Source organism: Trichosurus vulpecula, chromosome 7 (assembly GCF_011100635.1).
Source record: "Trichosurus vulpecula isolate mTriVul1 chromosome 7, mTriVul1.pri, whole genome shotgun sequence".
NCBI lineage: Eukaryota > Metazoa > Chordata > Mammalia > Diprotodontia > Phalangeridae > Trichosurus > Trichosurus vulpecula.
In genome coordinates, this window is record NC_050579.1 from 38,792,353 (window position 1) to 38,814,356 (window position 22,004).

The 22,004-nt window shown below is 43.6% G+C and overlaps 1 protein-coding gene across 1 annotated transcript; it reads right to left on the reverse strand.

The window, feature by feature from the left end:
- Positions 1-2,042: 2,042 nt before the first annotated feature.
- C7H17orf75 (chromosome 7 C17orf75 homolog) lies at positions 2,043-21,312 on the reverse strand. The gene is made up of 10 exons (XM_036767323.1): positions 20,821-21,312; positions 16,256-16,336; positions 12,901-13,026; positions 12,366-12,509; positions 10,184-10,241; positions 8,396-8,515; positions 6,900-6,964; positions 5,898-6,034; positions 5,052-5,155; positions 2,043-3,449 (listed from the first exon to the last, which is right to left on the reverse strand). The coding sequence occupies exons 1-10, from the start codon at positions 20,973-20,975 to the stop codon at positions 3,240-3,242; spliced, it is 1,200 nt and encodes a 399-aa protein (XP_036623218.1). The 5' UTR covers positions 20,976-21,312; the 3' UTR covers positions 2,043-3,239.
- Between the last annotated feature and the right edge of the window lie 692 nt (positions 21,313-22,004).

Here is a 22,004-nt window from a genome sequence, read left to right on the forward strand (position 1 = left end):
CCCCTTTGCTGAATCATTACCTGTGTTCCAGCCTCCGTGTGTACATACACCCCAGGATGCCTCCTTAGTGTACATGCCCTTATTTTCTTCTATGTCTATTCTCTTTCTCTTTGGTGTTCTCATCAGCTAGTCAGCCAGTCAGCTGGTATTTATTAAGCCCCTACTACGTGCTAAGTATTATCAGCTTCCATAGGTTCAACTGTCACCTCTATGCACATGACTCCCTGGTCTACATATCCAGCCCTAGACTGTTTCCTGAATTCCACACCTGTATCTCCAACCACTTAATCCCAATCTCTAATTGGATGTCTCCCCAAGCATCTCCAACTCAACACGTCCAAAACAAAAATTATCTGTCTCCTTAAACTCTCCTCTTTCCCAAACTTGCCTATTTCTCATTCTTCGTCACCCAGATTCAAAACTTTTGGGCCATTCTTGACTCTTCTCTCCCTCACTCCACCCATCGAATTGGTTGTCAGGTCTTGTCAATTCTGCCTCCATGTTCCTCAACTCTATCCCCTTCTCTCTACAGACAGAACCACCATTCCCATTCAAGCCCTCATTACCTCTCACCTGGACTAACGTAACAGTCTCTTAATAACCTCTCTGCTTCCAATCTCTTCTTTCCAATCCAACCTCCATGAAGCTGCCAAGCTGATATTCCTAACATATAGATCTAATCTCTGCCACTCCCCTACTCAAGGAGTTCCTGTGGCCTACCCTAGCTTGTAAGATAAAATACAACCTCCTGTTTGGCTCTTAAAGCCTTCCAAAATCTGGCTCCAGCCTATCTTTCCAAGCTTATTATTCGCAAGGTGATTGTGAAGATCAAATGAGCTAATATTTGTAAAGTGCCCAGCACGGTGCTGGGCACATACGGGGTATTTAGTCAATGACTGTTGCATGACAACAGGCAACATTCTACGACTTTCATCTTGTTTTCCAGAGAAAGACATTAGAGAGAAAAGCTGAATTTAGGCATTTTTGCCACCTGGGTGTTATCGTGTCTAGGAAGCATGTTTCAGAAGGTAGTCATGTGACCTAGTGTGTGAGCTGTGTTAGCCTCCCAATGCAAAGATTCCTTTAAAGAAAATGGAATTTCCACTCACCAATAAGACAAAAGGCTGGGGAAATAGCATCTTGAGAACTGAAATGTTTCCCAAGAAAATTGTAGGCCTCCTTGTCATCTAGTGCAAGGTCTTCCTGCAGAAGACAGGCATCATCTGGTGGTTAAAATGGACAAAGGGAGGAAAATGGAGGAAAGGGAAAAGAAGCGGCCTGGGCTTTTGAGTGTGGTGGGTCTCACTTTCTGAATGGTGAATAAGGAAGTTGTCCTTAGCCCTCCCTTCCCAATTTGTCTACCAACAAGGACAAGAAATGGAATGTTATACAGAAGGGTGACCTTTATTTTAATGGCAATAAAAATCCCCCATGAATAAAATGGATGTCATTTTTGAGAATCCATCTAATTTTTTAAAATACCCTAACAAAGAGCTAAGTTTTGCTGGGGGAGATGGGCTACAAAAACAGATGGGCTCCTTCTCTAAAGCTTGGTCTAGGGCACTGAAAGGTTAGGCAATCTGCCCAAAGCCACAGCCAAAATGTGGCAAGGGTAGGATATGAACCCAGCCTTTTTTAACTGAGGCAACCCTGATGAAATCACTGGTCTGATCCCCACCCCCCAAAAAAACCTTCAGTGTAGAGCACAGTGAAATGCACGTAGTAGGTGCTTAATACGTTTCTTAGATGAATTTCTGTGCCTTGGAGGATAAAAGGGGGAAACACTGCTGGCCATTCTGAAAGGGCAGATCACTGTCATAACTCAGCACTTAATAGGAATCTAGAGAAATCTGAGACGATTCCTCAGCTTAAAGGCCTTCAGGACTTCTCTACATCCCTGGAGCAGTAAAAATGTAAGATTTATGTTTCCTATTACAAGGTTATAGAATCTCCTCAAAGCCTAGGAAAACAGCAATCAGCAAAAAGGCAGGGGTCTAGGTTCAGCCTTTCAAACCCACTATTCCATGATAGACAGGACTAAATAACGATCAAACATGGGGTTTATTTAAATACCTACAGACAAGGAAAACCACTGTACATCTGTGTAGCTGCAATCTGTTTTGGTGGAAAGAAGATATCCGATTCACTTGAGAGCAGACTTCCATTGATTTGGTGCAAAACAATTTGAGGATAAGAATTAAAGTACAGACATAAAAATCAATGCCCGAGTCTGAATGTAATGAAGAATCTCTATTGAGTTTCTGAGGTTACATGTTGCCAGCAGAATGCCTTGGTTTTTCTTTTCCCTATTTCTAATCACTCAAATGACAATCAACCAACTAGTCAAGCATTTTCAACTTTGTGAAAAAAAAAAGTCTATTCTTTAAAGGTTTGGAACTGAGTGTTGTAAACCAAAAATAAAAAAATCTAATAAAAAAAAAGAACTCTATACACTAAGAAAAAAAAAGGTTTAGTTTGATTCATTTTTGTGGCCATACCATAACCAGCTAATGTTTTCCCTTCGAACTGGCACATCTACTCTGCAAGCTCATTTTACAATTTGTTACAAATTCAAGTTTTATTGCATATCAGCACCAAGGCTGACCATATCAACATTGCCATAATCCAAAAGAATACATCAGGCACCCACAGAGTGCAAAGCTTTTAAGACATGGGCTGTGTTCTAGAGCTATCTTTGCAATGTTTTTGTGAAGCTAGTCTGCCCCGAGTCTAGAACTGTATCTTCTCCAAGCAGCTACAAAATGCTAAATCCAGGGGTGATTGAGAAAGAATCATGATGATTTTCTGCCACAGAAAATGTCTTAACAGTGTTCTGAACAGAGGAATGGACTAAAGAGAGAGAGGCTACAGAATCTCTTTCTGTGAGCCTAGAAAAATAGGATTGCCCACACAAAGATAGGGGACGAGAGAGATCAGCAGCCTCTGGTGGTCCCTTTCAGCCCCAAGATTCTATGATTGATGAGGTTAAAGCCGACAAAGAGAACAACTACGTACTTGCACATCTTTATCCCTAAGACTCCAAGGAAATGTTCCCACCGGTTTTTACATGATTTAAACCACTAAAAGACTGCAACCTAGAATTAGTTTGAAATCACCTAATGCTTTTGGATTACCCATTATGACAATGACAAAGTGGTTCCAATGAATCACGAGAGCATGACTGTTCAGTACTACGTTGCAGCAATTTCAGAGTATATAAAAACAAATGATTAAGAGTTCTAGGATGCAGCTTTTTCTTTCATGAATTCTTCAAGGGCCAGGATCACATTTTTGGCTTCTGGCATTTCTTCGTGCTCCACTTTCACTATCTTCAGCAGGATGTCTCCACTGCCACAGTTCTTCAGAAATAAGTAACACTTAAACAAGGCATAATGATTCATTTCTGCCTGGCGAATAAACCTCTTCAGGTTGTTTGTGTCTTGGATAGCCTAGAAAAGAGAGACGAGTTGAAGGCATGTAGTTTTCATTTTTGTAAAGAGTGGGGAATTAATAACAAGATCTAAATAATGCTTGAGTACCATCTGAAATGCACTCAGCTAGGAAATATGGTAAAAGATGGAAGATATTCATCGTTGGAGGAGTTATAAGAAGGCAGACACAATAATTTACTGCTGGTGGAACAGTCAATTGATCCAACCATCTGGAAAACTGTTTGGACTTAAGAAAAGTTGTTAAACTGTTCATAGTTTGAACAGATCATAACAGTAGGTTCTTTATAAGAGTGATGTAGGAGACAAATTTATAGGCACAGAATCAGAGATCTTACTACTGGGACCACATCCCAAGGAGATTACTGACAGCAAGAAAAGCCCCACTGTACGAAAATAATCAAAGCAACTTTCATTTGGAAAATCTTGAAACAAAACATGGGCCTGATGACTGGAGAATGGCTGAACAAATTACAGTAAATGGAAATAATTTAAAAGTACTATACCAAGAAGAAAGTTGAATATGAAGAATTTAGAGAAACAAAGTAAGATTTGTATGAAGTAATGCAGAACAAGGAGAGCAAAGCAAAAAAAAAAATAAAAAATCACAGTGATTGCAACATTCCAAATTAGTCTGGCAAGGCAGCAAAACTCTGCCCAAATGACAGCAGTCAACATTATCGCCATATTGCCACAATTAAAGAGTACACTTACAGCCATCCTTTCCGCTAACAATAGATGCTCAAACAGCTTTCTCAGGGAGCATATTTTATAAAGCGGTTTGTCTGGGTGTTTGTTGGGAAATATCTGTTATGTCAAAACAAAATGTATACTTAAGATTATTTTTTTAATGAGGTTCAAGAAATGGACCCTTTGTGAAATATCACGTATATTGTCAGACTGCACTTCCCCAACTGCTAATTAGTTTTGCTGAAATGCTTTTTCCCTCTCCTCTTTAGTTCTTTTTTTTTTTAAATTCTGTGTCACATAAGATGACTCTCTGGGGAAGAGAGAGAGGAGTGATATAGTTGAAAAAAAAATGTGGCATAAAAGCAAACAAAAAAAATCAGTAAATTTTTTTAAAAAATATACCCAGAACAAGAAGTGACAACACCCAGTATTTCATACCATTAGGCTACCAGATACACAAACATAGGAAAGATCACTTGTGTGAGTTCTCTGTAAGATGGTCTTTTAGGCAAATGTAAGTTTGGCATCTGAACAACAAGGCCGTTGGAACTGGACTCTCTGCCTCTGCAGATAGGTCCCAGGGCACTGCCTCAGGCTTAGGGAGGCCAGGCAACTTCTTCAGGAACAGGGCTGTGAAGCATCTGGAAGGATTCAAACTCTGGTCTCCCCTGTCTCCAAGTTCAGCGGTCCATGCACCAGGCCACACTGCCTCCAAAAGTTTCACAGAAAATATCAATCTCTCTCATACTGCAAGACTAATTCTACTTGAAACTGCCATCACATTCAGCTTAGTAACAAGAAATTCAATGGTTCACCATCTCCTGCGCACCAGCCATTTGGAAAGGTGTGATAAACACTTCCACAGAAGACTCGGACAACCATCTGCCGAGAAGCGCATCAACAGTAAGTTACCTTCAGTTTAAAGTTCTCCAGGATTTGTCGGAAAAGAAATGGGTTGCCACCTTCTGCAGCATTCAGAAACGCCTGCATCCAGTCCTCACAAAACCTGTTGCTTCCTGCAAAACATCAGGGACGGTGAAAACCAGTAATAATATCTGGAGTTTATACAGCACTGAAAGATTTGCTCAGCTCTGACTGAAGTACTACAGGTGTGGTTATCTCCATTGCAGATGGGGAGACTGAGGCTCAGAGAAGCTCAGATGGCTTGCCTATGGCCCCACAACTAGAAGAGGCCATTTTGTTTCAAACAAGATGGGGAAACTGAGGCTCCCAAGTTATACATGTAGTAAACATCAGAAGCAGGATTTGATTCCAAGTCCTCTGATACTGCAGTATTTGAACTCAGATCTTCCTGACTCCAAATGCAGTCCTTTATCCACCACACTCTGCTGCTTCCTTATGCAAAGGACATTCTACGTAGGGTATTGCATTACTTGAAATAATAATATATTAATCTGCACTTTACACTTACAAATCTCTCATACATTGCTCCTATAAGTAACCTACTGTTATTGTCTGAGAAGTGAAGCAGTAAAAATTTTTTTAATAAATTTTTTAAAAATTCTTTCTTACAAGGCATGATTCACTGAGCAGGGGAATGAGGGAGGGAATCTATTTGGAAATAAAGGTGTTATAAGAACAAAAGATACCAATAAAACTTTTTTTAAAAAAAATTAAAAATCTGAAACATGAAAGGCAGAAAGTAAAACTCCGTAGGATCTGTTCTCATCCCGTACAGCATGGACATTCAGTCTCAGAAATAAACCAACAAAGGCCACTTTAGAACGCCCTTCTCACCTGCACCAGAAAACTGTGGCTGAGGCCCGCTACAATTGATAACCACCGACTTGTGCAGCTCTTCAGTCATGGCCATGCATAAGGAGGTCATCGTCCCTTCGTGAATAAGTCCTTGGAGACTGGCCACACTCAGAAACCTGCCACAACAGAAAGTTCCTTTTTCCGAATGTCATCGTTGTTGTTGTCATCATGACCGGGTTTCCCTATCTCACTCAGGCCGAAAGCACAGCTGACACTCACAGGCCTGATCCCACGCTGCTGCTCAGCACTGAAGCTGAACCTTGGTTGTTCCAATCTGGGCCAGTTTCGGCAGCCTCCTCCTCTGCACAGGAGCTCACCACATTGGTGTGGGCTTTATTGTAGACACCTGGTCAGCTGCAGCCCTACTGAAGCTTAAAACCCCTGAACCTCCTGAGCCGCAGGGACGGCAGGCGTGCACCATCACACCCAGCCATTCAGTAACTTTAAAGGGGCTCAGAGATGAAAAAGAAGTAGTTTTTATTTTTTTTAATTTTTTTAAAGTAAAAGTCAACAATTATGAAGCAAGCTACTGAACCCCTAAGTGATGAACTCAGGTGCAGAGTAAGACATACTACATTTTCAGACATGGCCAAGGTGGGAATTTGTTTTGCTTAACGACATACATGGGTTACCAGGGTTTTTGGCGGGGATAGTTGGGAAAACTGGGGGGTAAGTGGGAGGAATGGAAAGAAGTAGTGATAGGGTTGCAAAAAAAAAAGCTATAGAAATGAAAGAAAAGAGAAATTGAAGCATTAAAAAAAGTACACAAATGAAAGATCCAGAAAAAAAAAGCTACAGACAAGGACAGCTTTGAAAATTACATACTGAATTTATAAGCAAGTTGTATACAATAGAGATTTGCAGTTACATGAACAATAAAAAGAAAAATACATAAACAATACTCTAAATAAATAAATCTAAAAATTTTAAAAGCAACTTGTGAAAAAAAGATGTTTTCATAAAACTTTTGGCAGTCTTTACCCATTAATGTCTCTCTTTGTTTTTTCATCTGATTCTTGAACTTCAACAGGAGTGTAACTCAAAGCCTTCAAGAGAGAAATTCATTCTGTCAGCATGTATTTGATTTGCTTTGGTTCAATCTGATAAGCAGCAATTAAGCACCCACTGTGTGCAGCACAAAGGGTTCTGCCTCTATGTGCAGATATAAAATCTGGATAACACCTATTTCTTCATGATCATTAAAAGAAATTGTTGTAAACGTAACAACCATCGACAAAGGATACCCAATAAGAAACAGAATCTTACAGAAGACCCTGATCAATAAGGTGGAACCAAAAAAATAAAAGACAGAAAACAAACAAATAAATAAGTTTTCTCTGTGTCCTTTTCCAAACATGCCTAGGGTTCTCCTCCCTTTGGACAGCTTTTTTCTCTGCTGAACTATCCTAAGGCTAGACGTAGTAGAGAACGCCCTAGCTCTGATCATCTGACTTAATAACATCACTCTCTTCATCTCACTCTTTGTTGGACTGGCCCTTGGGATACATCACAACCTTCCCAAAATATCTGACTGGACAGTGCTTGACCAGGATCGGAGGCTTGAATATCTTGAGCCAGAAGCAGGCTTAGAGATCATTTAGTCCATTGGGCCTCGTTGTGTGGAGGAAGACACCGAGGCCTGCATGTAACTGGATCACTTGCCCAAGGTCATGACAGGAGCAAGTGACAGAGCTGACATCTGAAGCCGATCTTTGGATTCCAAATCCTGAGCTTTCCACTGCCCTCTCCAAGGTGCTGAACAAAGAGCGTGATACTACTCATCTTGAGGACTCCTCTTTTCAACTGTTGTTACATAGTAAAGATAAAGGTTCCTTATTGATCCAAGCCTGTATCTACCCCACACAATTATCTGGATGGAAAATCCAGTCAGTTATCCAGGTGATTTCAAATACACCTCACTGCTAATGGCAAAATATCTGGACAGCTATTGAATTTTCCAGTTTTCCATCTGAATGTTGTGTGCCATTAGAGGAGACACCAGTACGTTAGAGTAACCAAACACTGGCTACTGAGTTGGAGGACCTAGGTTCAAATCTCACCTCTCACACATACCACCTGTGTGACCTTAGGCAACTCATCAGGTCGCAGTAACATTACATATAAAATGAAGTAGTTAGTCTAGATGGCCTCTGAAGTCCCTTCTGGCTCTAGAAAGGTCTGTGATCTTCTGAACTCAAAATGCTTTGAATGTTTTTCTCCTCCTCGCCCACTGCTTAGGGAATTAATTCTACTTATAAGTCATCTTAAAGAGTACCTAGGAGATTATTATTGTGAAATGATTTGTTCCATGAAGGCGCCTCAACTGGCAACTGCCACTGACCTAATAGTTTCTGAGTGAATTGTTGAGAGCTACATTTGGGACCAATGGAAAAAATATGTATTAGCAGTCTCTTTAAGTCTTTCATAGAACTTCCCAACTGGCTCTCAATCAATGGAATGTATGTGTTGATACTTACAGCATGCAGGAGAAAGGTAAGTTTCTCCTGAAAGAGATGCACGACTCTCTCAATTGGGCATATGGCCGCCTCAAACCAATTGCTAAGGTACGATTTGGTGCAGGCCTCCAGGCTACCTTCCTATGTATACACAAAATAAAATATTGTCATTTAACATTTTAACTAAAACAGAATATTTTCTGTCTCAACATTGTTAACAGTGATAAGAGCTGGTGGATAAACACTTCTGAATTTTAAGATCAGAAAAAGAATGTTGATACGTATCCTTCCCAGAGGAGTGAGTTAATAAATTCTGTTTGCAAAATAAAACATTGAGAGCAAAAGGCAGCTCAGGAGGGGATGCTGATAAGGTGAGCCGTTTTGATACTATAAAGTTTTGTTTAAAGAGGAGTTTTCTCTTTCTGACCCAGCCTGGAGGATAAGAGTTACTCATAGGCAGTCCCACTCTGATTGACACAGGAGCTTTGACCTGCTCTGTTTTCCAACCTAGGCCCATCTGTCTCTCTTAGGCAACCTGGTGGACCCCATTCCCAGAGGGCTTCACCATATTAATGCCATGATTAGCCCACACACTAATCGGGCATAGCTCACAACAGCACAGGACTCCTGAGCTCAAGAGATCTACCAGTTTCAGCCTCCCCAGTAGCTGGGATTACAGGTATGTGCCACTGTGCCTGGTTCTTAATCATGTTAAATTTTAATTACGTTAAATTTTTAATCATGTTAAATACACTTTAAAAACCCTAGTTGTACATAAAGATTTATGGTTTCATGTGTAATCCTACTTTTCTGTTACCGTTTATACAGTGAACTACTCATGTTTGTTAATGTTTGTTAAGTTCCTAATTTTTAAAAAATGTAAATCAAGAAAAAGGGCAAAAAAAGCCTAGAATGGAAACCACTGTAAACATTTTCTATTTAAAGTGATGAAATCTAAGGTATTCATTGTCATTTCTTCACCTGAGATGGCCAACATTCAAAGGAGAGAATGGAATGGTTATACATGGGGCAACTGAGAATAGAGTCCAGCCTGACTCACCAAGATACCAGGAGGTATATTCCCAGTGTTGATATCCTGGTTCTGATACTCTCACATTCCCCCCAGGGATACCTCCCTTTCCATGAAGGGTCACCTTCCAAGAAGTACTGTCATTCGCAGCTTTGGGGTAGAAAGGCAACTGACCCACATCATTATGTCACAGGTCATCCTCCCCCAGGTAAGACACTTATGAAACCCAACACCCAAAGAAGTGCTAGAAGCAAAAACGGTAAAACTGTTTCAAAAAAGGTCTAAATTCACGAATAGAACAGAGACATAGAGGGGCTCTTAGGGAAGTGCTAGGATTCAGGTAATACGTCCCCAGCTTGTGGGGTGACAGCCACAAGAGCAGCTGTATTCTTCTGCAGAGTGATCTCTGGGGCCAGTGGACAAGGCTACAGGAGCACAATGGGGGCCCTGCCCAGCAGAGCAAGCCTTCTACCGGTATGCCCTGCGTAGCTGAGACCCCTGTTCCCACCTCCTCGGCAGTCATCATTCACATGCCCTCTCAGTGAATGAACCGAATCATCAGCGTTTGGCTGGGGGGGAAAGCAGCAGAGCCATCACCCAGAATGCCCAGAGCTGGCGGGCTTGCTTTGCCTCGGGAGCGAACTCCCTGCCTGCCTCAGAGCGATGTATACTTAGGATTCTTGGCGGCCACCTGGAAATACTCTGCAAGTAGAGAAGAACCATGACACCCAATAGTGTTAATCTCCCATGCTTAAAAAGGACAAAGTCGCGCTTTTTACCTCGCCATGCACGTTCGCCTTCAGGCCTTGGATGTATTTGTCCAGCTCAAGTCTGAAAGTGTGATCTTAAGGAATGATAATAGTAAACAATAATGATGGTAGGCTGGCATTCATACGGCACTTCAAGGTTTGCAAAATGCTCTGCAAATATTACCACATTTTATCCTCACAACCACCCTAGGAGGTGCGTGCTACTACTATACCATTCTACAGACGAGGGAACTGAGGCACTCAGAGGTTAAGTGACCGGCCCAGGGTCCCACATCTAGCCTCTGAGGCTGCATTTGAACTCAGGTCTTTCTGACTCCAGGTCCAACGCTCTGTGCGGTCACTGTGCCACCTAGCTGTCTAATAAGAAGAAATAAAAAATCAAGATGGCTGTTCTAAGCATTCCAAATCAAATAGAAAACCTCTCACTTTACAAATATTATGAAGTGAAACAATCTCCAAAAGTGGCCTTTGGAAATGAGCAAACAGAATTGGTGGCTGCAGAGTCAGTGTGGAAGGTGGGGAGACCTGGGTTCTAGTCCTGCCCTGGGCCGGCATAAGCAAGCTGCTTAACCTCTCCTGGTTGTCTTTGGCTCCCTCAGGCTACAGGCTGTAGAGGAGGTGTTGACCTAACCTGGTCAGACTTTCCTCATCTGGGAGTTCCCTATACCAATGAAATCACAGGTACCTATTACTATCCCTATGGCAGTAACACCCTTTGTAGCAGACATGCTCAAAAGAAGGAACTTAAAGTGAATTCAACGTCAAGGGATTTGAACAATTTTAAAAAGAGGAAAATCAAATTGTTAATAATCGCTTGGAAAAAATGCTCAACCTCACTAATGAGGGTATCCTTGAGTTACCCTCTCATTAGCCGTCGAATGGGCAAAAATAAATAAAAGCCAAACACAATGCTGGCAGGGCTGTGAAGAAACAGGTACGCTCCTTATCACTGGTAGAACTGGAAATTTGTAGAATCTCTTGGGAAAGCAATCTGAAGGTAGTAAAAGTTACAACTTTACAACATAAACTCTGACCCAATAATTCCACTGTTGGAAATATCCTGAGAGTGTTATCATTGCCAAAAAGAAGCAATCATCTATTAAAAGATTTTCATTAGCAACATTATATGTAATTGTAAAAAAAAAAACTGGAAACAACCTAAATGTTGAACAATAGGGAAACATTTAAATAAATTGTGCTGTGTTCATGTAGGGAAATATTGTAATGCAATGGACAAGTAGGAGAAATACAGAGAAACTATAAAGTCCTTTATGAAAAAAAGAAAAGTGAAAAAGCAAGAACAAAAGGAATTATATAAGGAAAAGTGAATTAATCTTTTGTAGGGGATTTATACAATAACTATAGTAATATAAAGGAAAACAATTCAGAATTCTGATCAGTGTAGCTATCGATGATGACTTCAGAGGACTGGCAGTCTCCTACCCCTTGACAAAAAGGTGGTGGGCTATAGGTGCAAAATGAGGCATACATTTTCAGACACTGCTAATATCCTGATTAAATGTTTTATTGAAAGTAAACATTAATACTAACCTCTAAACTTTTTACACATAAATTAATTAAACACATACAATATTATAACACCTTCAGGTTTTTCCTCTTAAATTTCTAACAGGATTCTTTACTAGTCATGTTTAATCTTAAAATGCTTAATTTTTAATTAATGTTTAATGTTGAATTTTTAAAACATCACTCTCCTTTGTAACAAATAAGTACAATTAAGCGAAACAAATCAAGTATTTTAAAGTATCTAAACGGGCCAGGAACTGTGCTATTAATTTTTAAAATTAATTAATTTTAAAAATTAATAAAGCATCTGGAGGTTCCCACTAAGGACCTTCCCCTTCCTCACCCACATCCCTCCCCCTGCCTGCCAGCAGCTACCCAAATCCCCAGTGGTTGGCCCGAGGGCCTATGTAGGCAGTCAGGGCAAGGGAAACTTTCACTGATTTCTCCAACCCCTCCCCAAGGCTACTTAATAAATATTTTTCCATTCCATTAATTAATAATATTAATTTTTTTAAAAAATGAATGAAATGTTGTAGGAATGATGTGGTGAAACTCTGAGGATGGGGTGGGGTCTTGAAGAATGGAAAGTCAGTGGGAACCCATCTTCTATTTTATTCCCCTAACTTGGCCTTCCTGCCATCTTCAGAGACAAAGAAAAGGATATAGCTCAAGTCCTTTTTCAGACCCTCCTAAGAAACAGACTATATATTCAGGAGGGTCAGGAACGGACTCTGCGCTTGCTGTTTCTAGAAGCAGTCTGTCTTGCTGGAAAAGGCAGTAATAGCAACCGACCCGGGAATCTGGAAGACTGCAGGATAGGGGGTGAGAAGGGGGTAAAAAAAGAGTCAAAGGGAACAGGATGGTGATTCATCCTGTGGCCAACATGAATCTAATTTAGCAGACTGCTTTCAAGACTGCTCATCTTCATCCATATCTACATTGGGAGTCTACCCACCTCCTTATCATGCCTTAAATACTTGGAAGGGAAAGGTTAAGTGGATTGCTAGTATTAACTTAATTAACTAATTAAAGAGGGGATGAGTCAAGCTTCACAATTTCCTTGCTGTGATCAAGATGGGTCTAGACATGGAGCCAGCCAAGTACATGTCAGCTAGTGAGATCTGGCCTTGGGGGAATTGCTTATCCCTTCCATCACTTAGCTCAGAAATAAAAATTCGACCTGTATCCTATGTCCTTACCTCAGCTCCACCGACGTAACGTTACCCAGCCCTTCAAAGACAGCTCCTTTGGACACACGCTTAGCGATGGCGCTCCGGAGCTCTGGCTCTGCTTCCAGTGGTAAATTAGTATCTACCAAGGAAAGGCTTTTGAAACAAACAAAATAAATGTATACGTGTGTATGTCTATGTGTGTACATCTGTTTTACATAAATAAATTTATTAATTCATTGCCAACAGAAATCTGGATTTGCAATAGTGAGCAGAGTTGAATGTCCGCTGAAGCTAGAATGACTTTCAAGGACGGGATCCACAGAAGTCATCAAACCCAGTCTCCTCATTTTACACAGAGGCTAAGTGAATTGGCCAAAGTCACACAGCTAGGACGTATCTGAGGCAACATTCAAATCCAGAACACCTGACTGTTCTACCCACTGCTGCATGCTGTCTCTGCCAGAGATTTTTATAACCTTTTTACAGCACGGACCCTTTGGCAGTAATCTAGGAAAAAAACAAGTATGCCCCTTTTCAGAAGAATGTTTTAAGTGCCCAAAATAAAATATGCAGGATGAAAAAAAGAAGCCAATCATACTGAAATGTAGTTATCAAATTTTTTTTTAAAAGTTATAGACTCTAGGTTAAAGACCGCTGCTCTAAGCTGTCTACCTGGTGTTGTGGTTAATTTGGTGACCACGCCAACCACTTCCATCTCACCAGGCACGGAGCCAAAAGCTAGAAGGAAGGGCCCCCAAAACAGGGACATACTTGAGCTGAGTCTTGAAGGAAGCCGGGGAGGTCAGGAGGCTGAGGGGATGAAGGAAAACATTCCAGTCCTGGGAAATAGGGTTGAACAATGCGTGGAGTATCACATGGGTCAGTGTGGGGAGATCAGGAAATAATGTTTCAGAGGGCAGGAAAAGAGGAGCCATTGAAGATTTCTGAGTTGAAGAAACATGTGACCAGAGGCGCACATTAAGGAAGATTACTTAGCACGGGGCGACAGGCTGGAAGAAGAATCAGGTGGGAAGCTATTCTGGAAATTTGGTGAGAAGCAGTGAAGACCTGAATGAGAAGGGTTGCTTTGGGAGTGCAAAGGAATTGACTAGACTTGGCAGGTGATGAAGAATAAGGGAAAAGGAGCTCAAAGGTGTCTCTGAAGTTCTGAGCCTGGTGACCGTGAGGCTGGAGATACCAAAGACAAAAATGGAGGAGTCAGGAAGGGGGTGGGCGGGGGGATGATGAGCTGACACCAAAGCAGAGATATACAGAAGGGCGCTGGAAATATGGGACTGGAGCTTTAGGGAGAGGGTGAGGGGAAAGATAGAGATTTGGGAATCACCACCATGGTGGTGATAACTGCAGCCAGAGGAGAGAATGTAGAGAAAGAAGAAAAAAGGCCCAAGGAAAGAACTTGCAGGGAAAGCCCTTCTTAAGGGATGAAGAGAAGGCTCTAGCAAAGGAGACAGAGAAGGGATAGATAGAGAGATGCAATATTCCAGCCAAGCCAGGAAAGAGGACCAGGAATGAGGGGGAGGGGGTCTGTAGTGCTAAATGCCTCAGAGAGATAAAGAAGAATACAGCAGGGAAAAAAAAAAAACCCAAGCCGCTGGATTTTGGAAGAAGGTTACTGCTGACCTTGGAGAGAGCTATTTCTGGAGCGTAGCAGGGACGGAAGCCAGATTACAATGACCCAAGAAGACACGACGTAGTAGGGAAACAGCAGCAGTGACGTTCACGGAAGACAAGAGAACAACAGTCTGAAGGGAAGAGGGATCAAGCAGGAACTGTAGGATCAGGAAGCTGTGAATGCATTTGCAGGCTGTAGCCAGAAGTGGGAGAAGGTAAAGATGCAAGATGGAAAGAGAATGGAGCAAGGTCATGGAGGTGACAGGAGGAACTCAGGCCAAAGGAAAGTAGGGAAGGGGTGGCCAAGGGTCCTCTTCCTCTGAGTCTGGAGCAAGACAGGGACAGGGCAGGCAAAGCCCTTGGAAGGTGTGGAGGAGGTAAGTGCTGGGAGCTGCTGTCCCAGGGCCTCAAGGTAGAAAGTGGTTCTAGCCTGGTCCTGTTTGCATGAAGACAGAGAAAGGACACTCCTCTCAAAACTTTACACTGCTATAGAGGAATAGACTCTCAACACAATCCCTACATCAGACCTGTTCGAACACTCCCTCAGAACTTTCATAGAGTGCGTGGCCTTGGGCATGTCACTTCTGTAGCCTCAGTTTCCACAACTGTAAAATATGGAGGTTGGGCTTTCTGGCCTCTAGGGCCCCTTCCAGCCCTAATCTGTTACCTTGGACATGCCAGCTCACCCTCTGAGCTTCAGTTTTCTCACTTGTAAAAATAAGGGGACTGGCCTGGATCACCTCTGACTCTAAATCTAGGCTCCTACTGCAAAGGGCATGCAACAAACTCCAGCTGTGGCAGTTCTCTCTACCAAGGCAGATCACCACCCATCTTTGACTTGGTATGTAAGTGCCATGGACACGTGCCTGAGGCACACAGTCATGGTGGCCCAGGGTCATACAGAACAGAGCATGAAAAGCAAAACTCTAAAATGATCTTTGAAACAGTTCTGATAGAGAGGGACTAAGCCTGTGAATTCAAAGATATAGGGGGCTCTCAGGAGAGAAAAAGTCCCTTCACCAATGCAGGTTGATACTCTTTGGAGTTGTCTGGAACAGAAATGTCAAACAACAAGTCCCCAGAGACCCATCCAGCATGAACCACATAAAAAGGTATTTGGGAAATATTTCACAAAATAAAGATAGAACAAAACATAGATACTATTAATAGGAAGTTTTCTAAGTCAACATGTGGCCTATAGGGATCCTTATATATGGTTTAATGACCCCTCAAGGTCAAGGGGCTTCCCCAGGGTCACAGACCCAGTATGTATCAGAGCCAGGCCCTCCTGGCTCCAAAGGCAGCTTCTACCACTAGGTCACACTGCCTCTCATTAGTTACCTCTGATGGTAATGTTCATATATCATTTAAATCCAAGTACTGGAATCTCACGTGTGTTCCCAGAAACTTAGGGAGAACAAACTTGTGTCTAATTACTAATGATACAAGCATTATTTGGACCTCTCATTGGATTGTGAGCCCCTCCTTAGCAGGGACTGATTCTGGCCTTTCTTTGTATCCCCAACCCTTAGCACAGTACCTGGCACATAGCAGGCACTATTAAGTGTTTACTGGCTGACCAGCTGGACCTACCCATTATATTCATAATATCAGAAAAGAGATGTCTAGGTTCTCATGAGGAGAGTGGATTTATATGTCTGATATATGAATTACTCGATGGAAAATCAGGACTGCCAATCTCTACAGGTCAGAGCTGCCCTCGAGATGGGAAAATAAATACTGGCTTTACCTGAAGTCTGCAGCAGAAGGGGTTTCCAAAGTCAGGCTACTTGGACTTCCATCATCACTGTCCCCACGTTGTGCTGGTGATCTGCAAACCATGTGATCATTATAGCCATTAATCATGGAAATCTGGCCACCGCAGGGATCAAACAGGAAGGGGAAAGGCTGGGGAAGAAGCTAGTCAAAGGGAAAATCAGCTAGGAATGTGAGAATAGAAAGCCAATGATGGCAGCCACCTTTTTTTAATGATGGAAAAGATAAATGCCAAGTGAAAACACAACAACAAGCAGTCCATTCATAAATCCCTGGAGCTGGATAGAAGCCCCCAGCCCTCAATTTTGCAGATGAAAAACCCAAGGTCCCCCCAAGAGGAAGGGGCGTACCAGCTTAGCTACCTGAAGGATCCAGGACCTCTCTCACCTAAAAGGAAGCCTATTTCTGCAAATCCACAAGCTAGACCCACTTCAAGACCCCAAAACTGTGTAGGGACAACTAAAAACAAGTAAGAAACAGGGAGACTAATAATAAAAACGAAAGTCAGGGGAAGAATTCTTAACCAAATAAGGGAGAGATCACAAAAGATAAAATAGGTAATTCTGACTGAATTAAATTGAGAAAGCTTTTACACAAACAAAATCAATGCAGTTAGGGTAAGAAGGAAACTAGGTTGTATCCCCTATCTTTGACAAAGGCTTGAAATTCAAGACATACAGGGTATCCCAAAATTCTTAGTGGAATTTTAAACTTCAATAGCTTAAAACTTCATTAAGACTTTGGGATATCTTTTACAGAAAATTAACATGTCTAAGACTAAGATGCATTCCCCACTAGATAAGCAGTCAAAGGATATGAACTAACATTACTCAAAAGATGAATTGCAAACTATTAACAGCCATGTGTAAGACTGCTTCGAGTTACTAATAATACAAAGAAACAGAAATTCAATAAATTCTAACGTTTCAACCCATCCACCAAATTAACAACTATGGGACAACAGAAATAGTGTTGGAGGGGCTGTAGGAAGACAGGCACACTAACTGTAGAGTTGTGAATTGGAACAACTGTCTGAAAGGCAATCTGGAATGATACAAAGGAAAGGAATAACCTTTGACCTAGAGTTTAATCTTTGTTTCAAAGGAAGACTTCCAGGTAGGGGAAGATGGAAGTATATATTCAGAAATGAATGTGATGCAAAAACAAATAAACAAAAATAAACAAAATAATAATAAAATCCTAGCTACTGGAGGGCTAGTAGTCTGTCCAGAGAGAGGGAAAATTGAGAGAATGGAAGATAGAAAAGGGGAGGAGGCAGCGGCAGAGACAGGCAAGAGTGGGGGAAGAATGATCGGGTCAAAAAAAAGAGAAAGGCAAAGAGAGAAAAGAACAGATGACAAAAAGGGAAGGAGGACAAAGGCAGAAAGAGGGAAAGACTGAATTCAGAGGACAGAGTTGAGTGGGTCAGTAAGGGCTGGGGCAATGATCAGGGGAAAGGATGGAGGAAATAACTGGAATACTGACCATAGGATCACAGATTCAGAGAAGGAAGGGACCTTTGAGGGAAGAAGATGGAGTAGATGACAGAGACAGAAACGAAGAGGTGCGGAGAATGAACGGAGAAACGATGTGAACGAGATGACAGAGGAGGGGCCCTGGGCTAGAAAGGGTTTTATTCTTCCTTGTATCCTCCAGGGATCCTAGACCAATGCATTCCATCCATACATTAATTTCTGAACCCAGACAGCAGGGCCAGATGCCCACATTATCCCCCCGCCTCCTCCCCTCTCTTACCACACCGTGTCACCTCCTGCTCAAGAAATAATAATCAAATTAAGATTACCATTGCTACTAATCTATACATGATTCCCCTTCAGTCACACTGCAAGCCAAACTGTCCCTGCTATCTCTCACACATTTCATCTCCTGTCTCCCCCCACTGCATCAGCTGTGTCCCATGCCTGGCCCTCACTCCCTCTCCATCTCTGCCTTAGAATATCTGGCTTCCTTCAAGATCCAACTCCCAGGCTATGAAGCCTTTCCTGGTCCATCACCATCAGCTACTAGTACCCTCCTGGTTGATTTAATTAATATTGACTTTGTATAGCCTTACATATGGACAGATTATTGCTTCCTATGGATCCTTGAGGGCTGGGCCTGTTTCATCACTGTCTTTATATCCTCAACAATGACCACCATACCCGGCACACAGCAAGCACTTAATACACGCTCAGTGATTGACTAGGTACTGGACAATCGACTACCCCATAGCTCAACTCAGAATCATAGGCTGCCTAGACCAAAGCTACCCATCCCTTGTACCCATCTGTGTCAGTCCTCTGCCCTCTGGGTCCCCATCCAACCCTTCCTTCCCCATCCATTGTGCTCTAGAGAAGCCTAGTTCTTTTTTTAACAACTGCCCATCACGTTAGATCTGCTTCTCTCCCATCACTTCCATTGCCCTGCAATCCCCGTAACCCGGCCTTCCCCTGAAAATATTGCCTCACCATGGAGGTTTGTGCCTTCCACCACATACCCTTTGATGGGAGACGGGGAGGCACGTTTCTTGCTGCTCCCTGTGGCTCCCAGGTCTTCCCCTTTACCACCTACACTCAGCGACCTCTCCTCCTGAGGTTACCCTCACTCACATACAACATTCTATCCAGACACTGGTGGCACCTCACTCTCCCTCCTTCTCAGGGACTTCAGCACCTAGCTCATGGTCTTCCTCCTAACTCCAACTCCTGCCCTTTTACCTGGGGATTTCAATACACACATTTGTCCTCAAATACCCTTATCTGCTCTTTGTTCCACATCAGCCACACAAAGAAACCTCCTCCTACTTCACTAGAAAAACTGAGGTTACTCATCACAAGCATCCCTTCCTGCCCAATTCCACACTTCACATCACCCCCCATCCATCCACCTCTCCTCCAGTTCTGAAGGACAAAGAGGTCCCTCCTGAAGAAGCCAACCCCTCTATTCATGTCCTGGGCCCACCTCCTCGTGCAGCCTTCTCCTCTGATCACCACTTCTTCTTAATTTTCCATCTCTCCTTATTCACTGGTTCTTTTTCTACCGCCTTCAAACACACCCAGATCTCCCCCATCTTCACTGTTTTGAAATTAACTTCCTCCCGTGTCCTTACCATTCACATGCTCCCCCATCATTCCTAATCTTTCCTTCCTTTCACAGTCAACCTAGAAAAAAAAACATCTCTGTTGCTTCCTCTTTCTCACTCCCTCTCACTTCCTCAAACCCTGCAATCTGGCTTCATCCCTACCACCCTCTCCAAGGTCGTCCAAGTCACCTCTTTACTGACAAATGCAACGGCCTTTTTTCACCTCTTTGTACCATGTATCGATCGCCACCCCCATCCCCCGCCCCTTTCTGGATATTCTCTCTCCTTCCTGGGTTTTCCTAACCCTGTTCTCTTAATTCTCTTCTGACAGTTCTTTCTTAGACCCCTTTGCAGGGCCATCATTGATGTGGGTGTACTCCAGGGTGAGTGTGCACACACGTGTGTAAGCATGGACCTCACAGATATATAGGCATAAGTATACATATGGCGTGTATCATGCAGCTAGAGGCACACGTATACTGCACGCATGTGTAGGAATGCATTCTTGTCATGCATGCCCATGCATGTGGTGCACGTTTATAGAGGTTTTGCATGCATGCATGTGCATGTGTGTTTAGCATGGCTGTACATGTGGCATATGTGTCATGGAGATGTGTGATGTGGATGTGTGCATACATATTTGTATTGCATGCATGTCTTGCTTTGCATGCCCCAAGTGTAGGAAGCATTAGAGACGAGGAAATGTGCGTGCATGCGTGTCTCTATGCATACGCAAGCACGAATGTATACATGTGGTGTGTATATGTGCATGCACATTCTATGCATGCAGTCTTGTTATGCATGCCCATGCTTTGCGTGTATGCATGTCTCATCATGCATGTGCTGGCATGACTGCACACACGGAGTATATATCGCGGAGAAGCGTGGCGCGTGTACACACGTATGTGCATTGCATACACGGCTTGCTTTGCATGCCCTGGGCATAGGGTGCATTAATTATAGTCACGGTGATGTGTGTGCGTGCATACATGTGTCATCACGTTGCAGTCTGGTTCCACATGTCCACGCATGTATTACAGACATCTTGTGCGCGTAAGCATGGGTCTACACTGCTGTGTGCTGTGCGTGAGCTGCATGAATGTGGGTGCGCGGGCAGGGTCGGTGCACTCCAGGTGTGTCTGCAAGAGTGTATGTATACTGCCTATGTGTATTATAATAATAATATTAGCTAGAATTTGTAGACCGCTTGAAGCGTCTCACAAGCATTACGTCATCTGAACCTTCCAACATCCCAGGACCTGAGTGCTACAATTAGGCCCATTTTACAGAGGAGGGAACTGAGGGACTGACAAAGGAGGTGACAAAGCTCAGCACTTCCGGGCGCCCACATCTGCCCCTCCCCCAGGCGTGCGTGCGCGTGCCCCGCGTGCGTGCTGTGCACGCGCCCCGGGCTGAACCGGGGAGGGCCAGGCCCGAGCCCAGCCCCGGGGCCGCACCTGCTTCCGTGGTAGGCGTAGAGGCAGAAATGGCTGCTGGGTGGCTGCTCGGGCCTCCGGTCCTCCGCGCTCCCGCCTCCGCCACCGCCGCCCTCTTCGCTGCTCTCCAGCTCCTTGTCGTCCCCGTCCAGGGATTCCTGCAGGGAGGGCAGCATGTCCGCGCGCCGGGGCCGGGCCGAGCCGAACGGGGCCGACCTGAGCCGAACGGGGCCGACCTGAGCCGAGCCTGAGGCCCGCGCCTGCGCGCAGGGGATGGGGGAGGAGCGCCCTGCGCGCTGTGTCCTGCCCCACCGCACTCCCTGCTGCCGTACGGTCCCGAAGGACGAGATCCGCCGCGCCCTGTCGCCCACACACTTAAGTTCCGTAGACGCTAATGTCCCGCTGGACGATAGAAGCAAACGAGGGACTTGGCGGTGTTTCCATTTAGTGGAGAGAGGGAGCGGCGGAGCGTGGCATCCAAACCCCCCTCCCCGCAAGAGTCTCGCTGGACCAATCACGTCGTCTCCTCTGTCAAAAATGGGTCGGAGACCTATTAACCCTTAGTTCCGTGAATCTCAATGTCTGCTTTCCAGGCACTGAGCTTCCCAGGTCCGGAGCCTCTTTAGGTGGAGGCTGGATAACCCCTTATTAGACATTTAATGCTACAAATAAATTTTAATCTAAATTGGCTTTAATGCTGGAAGTTTCTTTGTTGTTGTGCCCTCAAACAGAACAAAACAAACATGATGCAGCAGCCATTTAAACACGCGGCTTGTTTTAGCTTCCTTCCCACCTAGCCTCGTATAGTGAAGGTCCCTGGATTCACAGCGTGCACAGGACCTCGCTTAGAGACGGGATGTACTGCTTGTGGTGCTGCGCTTCAGGTTCCTCGTTTGCGTTATGAAAGAATAGGATTAGATGTCGTCTGATGGCCCTTCCGGCTGTGAAATCTTTGTGGCTCTGGGTAAATCACTTCATTTCTCAGAATTCCCTCATTTGTAAAATGGAAATAAAATAACTGGCATAGAAATGTTATGAACGTGGAATGAGATAATTGACGTAAGTGTGATGGAGTCATCATTGCTTGACTGGGGTCTGTCCTATGGACCATGCAGGAGGACGGAAGCCTTACAGATGGGCATGATCTGGACTCTGCCGGAGGATGTGGCATTGGTCCCTCCGTCTACTTCATTTGGGGGTGGGGG